This window comes from Phoenix dactylifera, chromosome 10 (assembly GCF_009389715.1).
Source record: "Phoenix dactylifera cultivar Barhee BC4 chromosome 10, palm_55x_up_171113_PBpolish2nd_filt_p, whole genome shotgun sequence".
NCBI classification, from domain to species: domain Eukaryota; kingdom Viridiplantae; phylum Streptophyta; class Magnoliopsida; order Arecales; family Arecaceae; genus Phoenix; species Phoenix dactylifera.
The window spans coordinates 5,306,886-5,319,120 of NC_052401.1; the positions used below are offsets into that span (position 1 = coordinate 5,306,886).

Consider the following 12,235-nt stretch of genomic DNA (forward strand, 5'->3'; position numbering starts at 1 on the left):
AAATATTCTCTTCTAGACATTGGAACTACAAATGTTGCATGAAGTGATAATCTTAGTTTTTCTTCCCTAATAAAAAGATATATGACATGTTGAAACTTAAAACATTGGGATTAGGATAGTAGAGGATTGGAGCTTCAACAGATAAAAGGGAGAAAACAACGACGTAATTTAGAATAAAGCATGATATGACAAAGATAGCTAGTCTCCAATGATGCTTGACAGTTGTGGATAGCCTTGATCATGGAATCCCACAGATGTCTAGGCCGAAAACTTGGAGTGAAGCATCTCCTACCACATGCACCATCTGAGAAAGGAGATATCATTGTATCATGTGACAAGAATATTAACAATCCAATCAGCATCAAGTTACCACCTAAACAACCTTTGAGCCTATCCTAATATCACTTCTTCTTTTTTTTTCACTCGTAACGCACTAAACCTGCCACTTTTTCTGCGTCAAACCTCTTTTACATTCACATTAAGCATGCAGACGTTCATCCTCTCTGCAACACCGTCTTCCAAATCACTTTACGCTCCCCCTAACTTCCCTCCTAACAAAGACAGGCATCCTGTACCCCCACCTCCTATCGAAAAGCAAAGAGCGAGAAGCAAAATATCATGCTTGAACCAAAGTCATGTATGTGATGTAACCCTCCAAAAATTTAAGCTTAGAGAATCTCCTCATGGCCGCTATGTGCTTAAACTTGCCCCAGGAGCTTAAAACTCCCACCTTCGGAGAGGCCGTCCTCGCACTGGAGGTGCCTTCCAGGGATTGCAGGTCAAAAAGGCAATCCACTTTTTCGCTCCTACGAATCACTCATTCAAGAGGTTCCAAGATTTAGAGAATATGTGGGCAAGGACATAGATTTTATTCACTATAGGTGGCATGGCAGTCTCACTAGGCCTTGTGGAGAGCCAGAGGGGAAGGGCTTCAAATATGTTCGCTGATAGCAACTCAAATCATACTCTATGGAGAAAAGGAAGATTCTGAGACCTCTGCGAATCGAAGCATGATTTTGGACTAGATGCCCCCCATCATTTAGCTTCTATAAATATCAGCCTCTCCTCCGCCACTTACTTCATCAACCTAATAGCAAGACACATTTGAGTTCCTCACTTTAAAGAGTGTTGCTGTAGTGTACTAGTATAGACTAGCATTCTTGTTGATCATGTCAAGGGATCCACTCGTCGTAGGTCGTGTTGTTGGTGATGTGTTGGACCCATTCATCAGGTCTGCATCACTTAGGGTGCTCTACAACAACAGGGAGGTGACGAACGGGTCCGAGCTCAAGCCATCGGCAGTGGTGCACGAGCCGAGGGTCGAGATCCCAGGACGCGACATGAGGACCCTTTACACGCTTGTAAGTATCAATTGCTTAGCAACTTTCTTTGTGAAATAAGTGGGTCTACCCCAAGGGGTCGACCACTTGTGGCCAATCTAAGGTCTAAACTCTGTTTTTGCCCAGTCCAGTTCCATCTTATCCATGTGGACACAAAGCATTGGCTTAAGCAAAGAAAGCTCAAGTTCAGCTCATACAATTACTCTTCAGCCTTTTGAGCTGTGATAATTGTTACCACACAACTCTCTTGTGGGTCTCATTTCATGGATCAAGTAAGACCCAGATAATGCACATGTGTGTGGTACATGGCACGTGTAAGTGTGTGTTTGAGTATGCGTGGATATAAAGCACGCATCTTTTTATGCAATGGAAGAATCTAAAGCCATCTTTTGCAAGCACCAGTTGATGCACTTTTAGAACAGTGACAGCAGCCAGAGTCATCAAAAGTCATTTTCCCAAGAATCTTGACCACATGGTCCATTTTTCAGCGTGATACTGATAGGATTCTTTGACTTACCCTTTTTGGATTATTTCTATTATTCTACTATTTATTTGAAGACAGAAATTTGAGACTTCTCAATTTTGCTAAAATACAAAACTAGGGAAGTAGTTACATCCAATATGAAGGTCAAGGTTCCTGTAGTCAAACACTAGTGCACTAGCAGTAGCATACAATGGATGTGATTGCCTATCATAAATAAAAATAAACAAATAAATAAAAACCATTGAAGTAGTGCTACCTGCCAAAAAAGATTTCTTGACTTTTTTTGACAAAAATAAGGCTGGAAAACATCAGGTTGACATAATTTATAATTTTAGACTTAATTTCTCATATGTGCAAGTGCCCATGTAGTGTGTTTTGGTTATCACTTGGAGCCTGGGTGCTAGAAAAAAGAAATAGCTTAGTGCGTAATTTGTTGCAATAGGTTCACAGTAAAATCACATAGCATTCCATAGAGTTCATGACTTTATTATGGACATTAAGATTCATTTGGTGCTTCATTTACTATGTAGTTGGAGTAGGTTTTCTTTTTCCTCATCAGTAACAAAGGGTGATTTTGTTTACCTTTTCACAAGGCGATGGTGGACCCTGATGCACCAAGCCCAAGCAATCCAACCAAAAGAGAGCACCTGCACTGGTAAGCCCAAACTATTTAGTCATCGCTGTTGATGGCAATACATAAATATCCTTATAATTAAAAGGATCAACTACTCATGAGTCAAGAATAAAGGAACATTTAGATCGACTAATGATTGTTCAATGTATTTCAGGTTGGTGACGGACATCCCTGAAACAACTAATTCTAGTTTTGGTGAGCAATCAGAGCACCATTATTTCTCTGCAGTAAAATTTATTCCAATAGAATTTTAACTCTTCCCCCTAAACTCACCATTCACTACTCCTTAGCATATACAAATACTTGTGGTTCTCAAATTGTTTCAAATAGAAGTTGTTACTGACTACATGGACTGATGGTTGGGATGATGTTTGTGTGATTCTTCAAGTCAATAATTAATGTATGCTACATTAATGTCTTCAAATACACACAAACACATGGAAAAAGAAAAGATGAAAAAAGGTTTTCTGTTTGGAGAGATAATGATTAGCCAAGCCCATTATGTGATGGAAAGAACACAAACTTTCAAGGTGGGTCCATTGTATGAGCATACAAGAATGTCTTTCAAGCAATTATAAAGTTTAAGAGTCACCAGACAATTCTGCGCAAAAGTTAAGTATTATATACATGTTTATGTGTCCTTTGTTCAGCATTGATTATATGGGAAGTTCGGTCCTTGTTAGAGAACCAGAAAACCAAGTCTTATGGTGCTGTTCTGAGGAAACAGTTGTCCTCCTCTCACCTTCTCTAATTTCTTAGTTGTTCTCTTTTTATTTATTCTTCTCTGTAATCCTTTTTCCATTATTAAATTGTGGGGCACTGTGCTCCTCTTAACTCAATTATATGCTTGTTCATGAAAAATGCTTTGTGGTGCGTACCACCACAAGAATAATAAGATGAACATAGCTAGTGAAAAGGATTCCAAAGTAGGCACATGTACAAGCATTAGGCATGATTCATGGGAGTCTTGAGTAGAAACCTAAAATTTCATGATTTGAAAAGAAATGAATGAAAGATCTCACAGAAGACCTATACAAACCAAAACAGAATTGCATGAGGCATGTTATTTAGATTTATGGACAGTTGTGATATGCCTAATGATTTTTATATGTAACATACTTCTAGTATGTGCCACTTTTATTTACTGCTAAGCAAACTGTTGAAAAAAACCTGGCTACAGAAATAGACATTTTTCTCCTTTTTCCTTAGGAAATAGAAAAAAAGAAGAAAATTTCTTGTAAACTTGCCAGGTCACTCCAAGTGTGTCATGAAGCTTAGTTCAAGCAGCCCCATCTCTCTCTCTCATCTGTGTGAGTGCGTGTGTACGCAGGCACACCCCCGCGCATGGCAATGTATAATCTCTTGATGACTTTCTGACCCCACGCATTAGAACAGAGGCAGGAATCTTAGTAAAGTTAAAATATATCCACATGGTTGCTCATAGCCTTAAATTAAGTAGCTTGCTATGTGGCTAATTCCCCATAACAGTCAAGACCCAACTGGTGCTTTAGTTTATTTGTGGGGTCCCACATGAAATTTATGTAGATATGTTTTATAATATATTCCTGTCTTTTCCTGCGATTCTTTCAGGGACATATATTATAGTGTGGGTCTTACAGTCATAAATTTAAACTGTATTCTTTTCCCCAAGTAGGCCGCAACCAAAAGCTTATTGAACTTATTGAATCCTATAAGAATTACTGTTAAGGGGCTTTTTTATATTCTGTATCCACTCATCAGATACACCAGATATATTTTCCTTCTTTTTTTGAGCTAACTTTTCTAAACCTAGTCAGAGGACTCATTAGAATAGATTCTTTTCTTTCTAGATCAATAAAAAGCCCCTAAAACTGTGAGACTTTGTTTTGATTGTGCTGTTCTAGGAAATGAAATTGTTCCCTATGAGAGTCCACGACCAACAGCTGGCATTCATCGTTTTGTGTTCGTGTTGTTCCGACAAGAGGTCCGACAGACTATTTATGCACCCGGATGGCGACAAAACTTCAACACCAGGGACTTTGCAGCACTTTATAACCTTGGACCGCCAGTTGCTGCAATGTACTTCAATTGCCAAAGGGAGAATGGTTGTGGTGGAAGAAGGTATATCATATTAACTGGGTCAAAATAATCAATTCATACTTTTCTTCTTAACTGGAGTAAATACTAACACAAGCATAAAAATATGTACACATGCAAGCACATAATATCATGACAAGAAACCCTCCACCCCAAGTGCTATTCAACTTATTCACTGGTTAGATTGAATCAAAAACTTGATCAGATCTTAAAAATCAAATTAAACTCCAAGTCTGCCATGTGTTATACACTCTTTGTTCTCAGTTTATACACTCCAAGCTTCTCTACACTTTGCCTTTTCAACAATTGATAATTTGAGTTTGACTTCTATAAGAGGTTATGATCGATAGTATCATGATGTTGAGAAGCATAGTTATCTAAGCTCTTACATAGAGAACGTGAGTCTGGTTTCAAATCATCTAATTGTTGATCAATCCTCTACCACATGAAAAGTTATTTTATAAATGTTTGGAAAGGACGCCTAAACTAAATGATGATACATGAAGCTTAGGTTATTTTGTAATAAAGCCTTTATATCATGTTGCTGTTGGAATCCCCTAGAGTGTTGGTTCTGTAGGGTTTTTTGTGCTCCATGGGGTGTAGGAAGACCAATTAGGCCCTCATAAAGTACAATAAAGACTTCAACAATTAAAAAGATGTTTCAGACTTCCATTGCGATAGTTATGAGCATCCTCGAGTTTATGTTGGTAAAAGATCATTTTTAAGATTTTGTCTAGATATTATGTCATTATGATGTACACTAGCATGTATAATCAAGAGTTTTCATCATAGTCTCTATTCATTTTTTATGGTGATATAAAAGCTATTCCACTTGTCACTCCTTATATCAAACATCCTAAAATAACCTGGTCGTCTTCTAGTACTAGCATGTTGCTATATGAGATCTAAATTAGATCTGGAAATTATTCTTTGGGTTGAAATAGAAGTTTTAAAGCTTGAATAAGAGAGGTGCAACATAACTCCATCCATACATCCAGGCTTTTGTCAACATTAGAGAGCAAAATCTTCGAATGGATATTGATTCTATTGATTCAGAGACTAAAGAGTGAAACTGGCAATACCTGTCCTCATGCAGGTGCAAAAGTATTCTTTTTCTAGTACAAAAGGTATAAAATGTGTCAGCAAACAACAGCTGATTAATAAATTTTATAAACAAAATCAAAGAATATTTTGTTGCATGTCAGGTACCATGCTGTCAGTGGATGGACATGATGATCTGTTCTGAAGTGTCAACCATTTGAGAGGTTGGTCATACTAATCCAGGAATATAGAGTGCAGCCTGGAAATAAGAGTTGGGCTTTCAGGATGACTTGTAATACAATATAAAGGGTTTATGCTTAACACTTTCCAGAGTGGTTTTTCCCCTTTTTTTTCGTTTTCCCCTTGTGTGTGCAAGTTTGCCTTGCTTCCATAAGCTAATGAAGTGAAAAGGATTGTGTCACAGTTCCAGAATATATCCTCTATTTTGTTGCATGATGTCAATGAAAGTTGTGTTGGCTGTGACAACAGTCCAATTGCCAAGATTGCAAAATGAAAGATAATAATTAAAAAAACAATCTAGTATATCAACAGGAAAGTTATCGTAGTGATGGCAGAAAATCCAATTTCTATCCAAAGAAGATGCAGTCTGATATAAAGTAGGCTGTTTGAAAATGAAGCAAGCATAACAATAGCCAGAATCATAAGGAACATATATAAAGTATCTTTTTACCATTCATTTTGTGCAATATAATTCTATGACCACACTTTTTTTAGTTCTTTCAGATATAAAATAACAAGTATAGTTTACATGTTTTGGGGGAACTTGGGCTTAAAGGTCCCACCAGGGGAGTTAAAGATCTAATCTATTGAACCAGTGTAGTAAGCTCACCAGAAAAAAAAAAAGATATAAGTCCAGAAGTTCAAATTCCAGCACCATGAAGGAGGTAGGAACATTCCTAAGGCAACATGGCCTCCAATAGATGAGTCCCCAAATGCTGACCTCAAACTCTGTAAGGTACACAGGATCGTACGTAATGGTAGATCGCCTTTGACAGATGATCTGGGGTCATATGAGAAAGTTCCCAACCTAATTCAAGAAGATAAGCAATAAGCATAGAGCTTTCATTTGTAACAAGCCAAAAATACAAAGTGATCTCAAGAGCATTATTTTACCAATTCACCAAATGAAGGACAATGCAGTCTCACCTTGCACTTTTGAGGAAAGAATTCGTCATGAAGCATGTTTACAATGCCTTTAATCATTATAATGATGACTGCTAGAATGACCTTGGGAGACAAATTTGGCAAAAGTAGGCAGCTCCCAGAGTTAATTCTCAAAGATTTCCATATGGATAAGCACCCACATACAATATCTTTTGAACCGGCTGACTAGCATCCAAAACAAGGTATTGACAGTTTTCATAGGAACGAGGTTATGAACAGCTGGCCTCTACAAATTTTTGGTTAGCAGAGGCATGCATTTGAACTTATCATCCATCTTTTACTGCTTAGTTTGGCCAAATCTCATGTTAGAAGAAGAATTGGGTTGTTCATAAACAAATCTACGTGCCAAATGCTTACCTCCTTATTCTTTTCTTTTTCTGCCATTGATAAATTTAACTGACAAATAAATAAATCAGATATGTTGGAGAGCCTTCACCACTTACCATTGTAACCGAACAACAACCCACACGATTAGAGACCATCAAGTTGCACTTGTTTTGCTGGACTGCATAATACCAGACTAATCTCATCCTTTTGGGGGTGGTAACTCTCACCAGTTACAAATTCGTGAGCTTTATTATTCACATCTACGACACTGGCCCCTGGTTCCTTTTTTATACCCTTCTCTCTCATCAACTTCCTCACACTTGTCACATCTCCCCACCTATCACTCATGGCATATATGTTGGAGAGGAGCACATACACCCCACTGTCAGAAGGATCCAGCTCAAGAAGATGGCCTAGAATATGTTGGGAGAGCTCACATGTGCATCTGCTTTGCAGGAACTCAACATTGCACCCATATAAGCACATCGGCTTTCATCGGCATGGATTTAATGAGTTCATGCTTCTGAAATGAGCCCAGCTCCACAGAGCAGATCAATGGTGCATGCATAGTGCTCTAATTTTGGTGCAAGATTGTAGAGTTCCATCATTGGAGTTAAAGTGGCAACAGCCTCATTCCACTATGCCAGAGTGAGAACACGCACTGAGGATAGCTAGAAAGGTCCCCTCACTGGAACTAACCCCATCTCTAATCATCCAATCAAGGAGCTGGAGGGCTTTTTGACCATGACTGCGCGTCGCCTGGCCACGAAGCAACGCATTCCACGAGGAGGCCTTCCTGTGAGGCATCTTGTGGAAGGTGAGCATTGCCATCTCCAGGCACCCACACTTGGCATACATGTCAACCTTGGCAGTCCCTATATGAACATCCCACTCAATTCCTCTGCGCTCAATGTACTTATGGACCCATCTCCTGGAACCCAGTGTTCCCAAGCTTGCACGAGCTGAAAGAACACCAGAACAAAGTTACCTTGTCTGGTTCCAACCCCGAAGCACGCATCTCATGAAACACTTCTATGGCATCGTTGGGTTGTTTTCATTGCACCAGCCCAATTTTGATGCTCGTCCATGAAGTTATGTCCCTATCTAGGAGCTCCTCAAAGATCCGCTTTGCCTCGTCCAAACACTCACACTTCACATACATATCTAAAAGAGCATTTCCTACAAACCACTCCAACTCCCCTTCATGCTTGAAGATCAACCCACGAATTCTTTTACCCGTGTTTACATTTCCCAGTCTCCCACTGGCGACAAGCACACTCGCTAGAGTCGCCATGTTTGGCTCCACATCCATCAGAGTCCCTGCTAAAGAACCCGCCTTTCACATATGCGGAAAACAAGGCAGTTCACCAGACCACATCTTTAACAGTCATTTCAACAAACAAATCACCTGCGTCGACATAATCACCGCACGCACCATACACATGAACTAGAGCATTCTGCACATAGAAATCAAATAAAAATCCCGTCGTGACTGGAACACCGTGAAGCTGCCTGGCTTCTCCAATGCCCGAGAATTTCGTGGGAAATTTTAGCACCGCCGGGAGGGTGCGCCTGTCGGGGGAAGCCCCATTGCCAACCAAACCGGAGATCAATTAGTTGAAGATAGCGGATTTGATGAAAAGTTCTGTACGCGAAGGAGGGTGGGTGGAGAGGGCTGAGATCTCAGCGAGCTTGGCCAAGACTAAGGAGTCTTTGTAGAACCCGGATGTGAGAAGGAGAGAGTGGATTTGGTTGAGCGATGGCTACCAGTTCATGGAGGAGGCACGGAAGAGAGGATTTCCCAGGACGCGTGGAGGCCACTCTCACAGTCCCCGACCGTTGGCGTCGTCACGAGAGGAAAGCTAATAAACACGATACATAAGGCGATGCAGTGGCTTTTCGATGGATTGAGCTTTTCTGGGAAATCAAATTCTAATTTCTAAAGCTTTATATCGCATGGACCTTTCATTTTACGTAATGGTTGCAATCGGATCCGGTAAGATTGGAGGTGGATTGGATTAAAAATTTATCAACCTAAATTCGATCTATTTATCAAATAGATTAAAATTTAAAATTTTTATTTTATTTATTAAATAGATAATTTAATTCGATCAAATAACCTATTTATTAAATAAATTAAACGAGTTTTTAACAGATTAGATGGGTTTAAATATATTAAATAAATTAAGGCCTCGTTTGGAAGAGTTGTTGACAGTAGAGCTTTTGGAAGTAAAATTTTTATAAAAAGTTGTTTATTGTTTGGTAACTATATTTCTAAAGTGTTGTGCTACTTTAACATATATTTGATAAATATACTGGAAAAGTATTTTTGGTATGACAAAATAACCATAAAGGATATTACATAATATTATACAATAAAGCATAACAAAATATAATATGTATTAATACATAAATATATGATATAGTATAATATTACTATAATATAATATAATATTATTATAATATAAAAATATAATATTATATACTATAGCATAATAATTTAATATAATATTAAATTATTTAACATAGCATATCAATGTATTATGATATAATGTCACATAATATTATTTTATAGTATAATACAATAACAAAGATATAAAATATTATAATTATTAGTATAATTTAATTTTTCATAATATACCATAATATTAAATTATTTAACATAACATATCAATGCATTATGATATAATGTAATATAATATTATTTTATAGTATAATACAATAATAAAGGTATAAAATATTATAATTATTAGTATAAATTAATTTTTCATAATATACCATAATGTTAAATTATTTAACATAACATATTAATGTATTATGATATAATGTAATATAATATTATATTTAAAGTATAATACAATAATAAATGTATAAAATATTATAATTATTAGTGTAAATTAATTTTTCATCCTCCTGTTGATTTTGATTTTCAAAATTATAAAGGAACATTTTGTATAATTGTTATATTTTATCATAAATATTTTGGTCAAAAAACTTGCTTCTCACGTAGTAACCTGCATCACCCATAATATTTTTTTTTATTAGCGTAATTATGTAACAACCTGTATCAATCAATAATATTTTTCATTATTAATGCGATCCCATATCAGCATATATTATTTTTCTTATATAGAACATGTACACGAGTGTATATAATTTCTGAGAGCTGCCAAATGTTCAAATATTTTAACAAAGTGGAAATCACAAGCACAATTCTAACAAAAAAAATAGGCACAATTCCTCTTTTCTTAGATGCAAACACCAATAGCAGGGAACAGCTTGGTGCATTCAACTTGTTTTCTTAAATTACTTTGTTTGTCTTGCCATTGTTAGCACTGCTGATAAAGCTTATCGGATTCCAACATAATTGGAGAAACATCTGAAGAAATTCCCTGCTCGTTAACTCTCTAGACAAGCTGAATTAGAGAATTTAATAGGTATTAGGGATGAGGACCAACAGAGCTAGAATGGCTAGTACTTCGCAAAGTTGATGTAATATTTCTGATGAAGTATCTGTAGAACTTGCTGCTGCTGCAAATCCTTTTGAGTTAGTCTGACCAGTTTGCAAGCATTGCGGTCTCAACAATCTGACAAAGAGTGCGAACGGAATTAATTTCATTCTATGCACTCACAATCATGTAGGATGGTCTGGATTGTAGTATTTGTGTATAAGGACTCCGGAGCACACTACTTATTTTAAATCATCTCCGGGAGAATGTTATACTCCAGATTATATGAGTGCTTGGTCAAGTCTGATGAGGGAGGACATTTCTTTCTTTGCGAAATACATCGACCGTCGCGGCGTGATGGATTTGGTGGCTTTCTATATGGCTGAGCACTTTGGTGTGGTGTTGTTGATCGATGCGACACCAATTCTCCTATTCTAAGGCACTTTAGGATATTTTTTTTTTAATTTTTTTTTTGATGTATGAATAGTGTGAATCGTCCGTCATAGCAAAAAAAATAAAAAATAAAAAATAACATAAAAAACATAATATTTAATATGCAGCCAAAGGTATATATTTCAATGATTCCACTGCAACTGTATTATATGTAACTTGAAAAGGGGGAAAAAAAAGGAGGAGGAACAATAAATTAAAAAAAAAAAAAAAAAAAAAACGCTTTTGAAGTTCAAATTTTGCACCACGGTCGTTGATATTAGTTTTAATCAGCCTAGAAAATTTAATGCCCCTAAAGGAATGCAGCACAACAAAATTATACTTCTAGAGCCCTCGTCTCAGGTATGAAAACATCAAGGTTGATAAAATAAGCCAAAATGAGAATATTATACAAATATATTTAAAAAAGTTAATAGTTACTGTCATAGCTCAAGGCCTCACCCAAAAAATATAGCCATATTTTTGGGTTCCTTAATTCTTTATAAATACTCAAGATGTCCTCGACGAATAATCGATATAGGATTAAACACACGCCCACACAAATCCTCATATACTTCCCTCATTCAAGCGATAAGATTCTCGCCAAGCTAAGGGTTCAAATCCATTCAAATTTAATCACAACCACCACGATCGGCTCGTGGTCAGCTTCCATAAACCCATATTACAGTGTCTTCTAGTCCATATAGGTAATAGGCCGAGTTCATTCTGATACCATTTATCACAACCTAGGACCTTATTCAAACTAGAAAATATATTTTGGGTTTCTTAGTTTTATATAAGCATCCAAGATCTCCTCAGCAAATAACCGATGTGAAACTAAACACAAGTCCGTACATGTCCTCACAATTACATCCCAGAAAATTAGTGCTGCTAAAGGAATGCACCGCACCAGAAATATACTTCCTAAGCCCTTCTCACAGGCATAAAAACATCAGGGTTGAAAAGATGAGCCAAAATGAGAACATGATACAAATATGTATAAAAGAAGTCCTATGCTCGAAAAGGTTCGAGTGATTCCGAGTTACAGCTTCACAGCATTGTCCTTTGAAACGATATATAATGAATAACTTCATCTCTTCAGCAGAGCGGGTGAAACAGGGGTCATGCCCTGACCGTACTTAGGAGCAGGCCTTCGGGCCTCACTCTGGCACCAGGCCGCAAGCCCAAAGGCAGGGCCTCATCCGGAACCCTCCTGGCCGGTTAATGGATCAGGCCTGAGCTTAGTCAAGCCGGCAAATAGGCCGAGCCT

General features: G+C 37.3%; 1 protein-coding gene and 1 long non-coding RNA gene across 3 annotated transcripts; one reads left to right on the top strand and one right to left on the bottom strand.

Moving 5' to 3' along the window:
* Positions 1 to 178: 178 nt before the first annotated feature.
* On the bottom strand, positions 179 to 9,019 carry LOC113462822. 2 transcript variants are annotated; one of them, XR_005513661.1, is made up of 4 exons: positions 6,743 to 9,019; positions 6,426 to 6,623; positions 2,407 to 2,476; positions 179 to 304 (listed from the first exon to the last, which is right to left on the bottom strand). It is a non-coding gene; the product is annotated as an uncharacterized LOC113462822 (long non-coding RNA). The 2 variants fall into 2 exon arrangements; XR_003385968.2 differs by lacking the exon at positions 179 to 304 and having other exon boundaries at positions 2,290 to 2,476; positions 6,743 to 9,017.
* On the top strand, positions 302 to 6,011 carry LOC103708554 (protein FLOWERING LOCUS T-like). Its single transcript, XM_039130871.1, has 5 exons — positions 302 to 1,361; positions 2,418 to 2,479; positions 2,613 to 2,653; positions 4,342 to 4,558; positions 5,740 to 6,011. Exons 1-5 carry the CDS (start codon positions 1,170 to 1,172, stop codon positions 5,765 to 5,767), a joined length of 540 nt encoding a protein of 179 aa, XP_038986799.1. The 5' UTR covers positions 302 to 1,169; the 3' UTR covers positions 5,768 to 6,011.
* Positions 9,020 to 12,235: the final 3,216 nt, after the last annotated feature.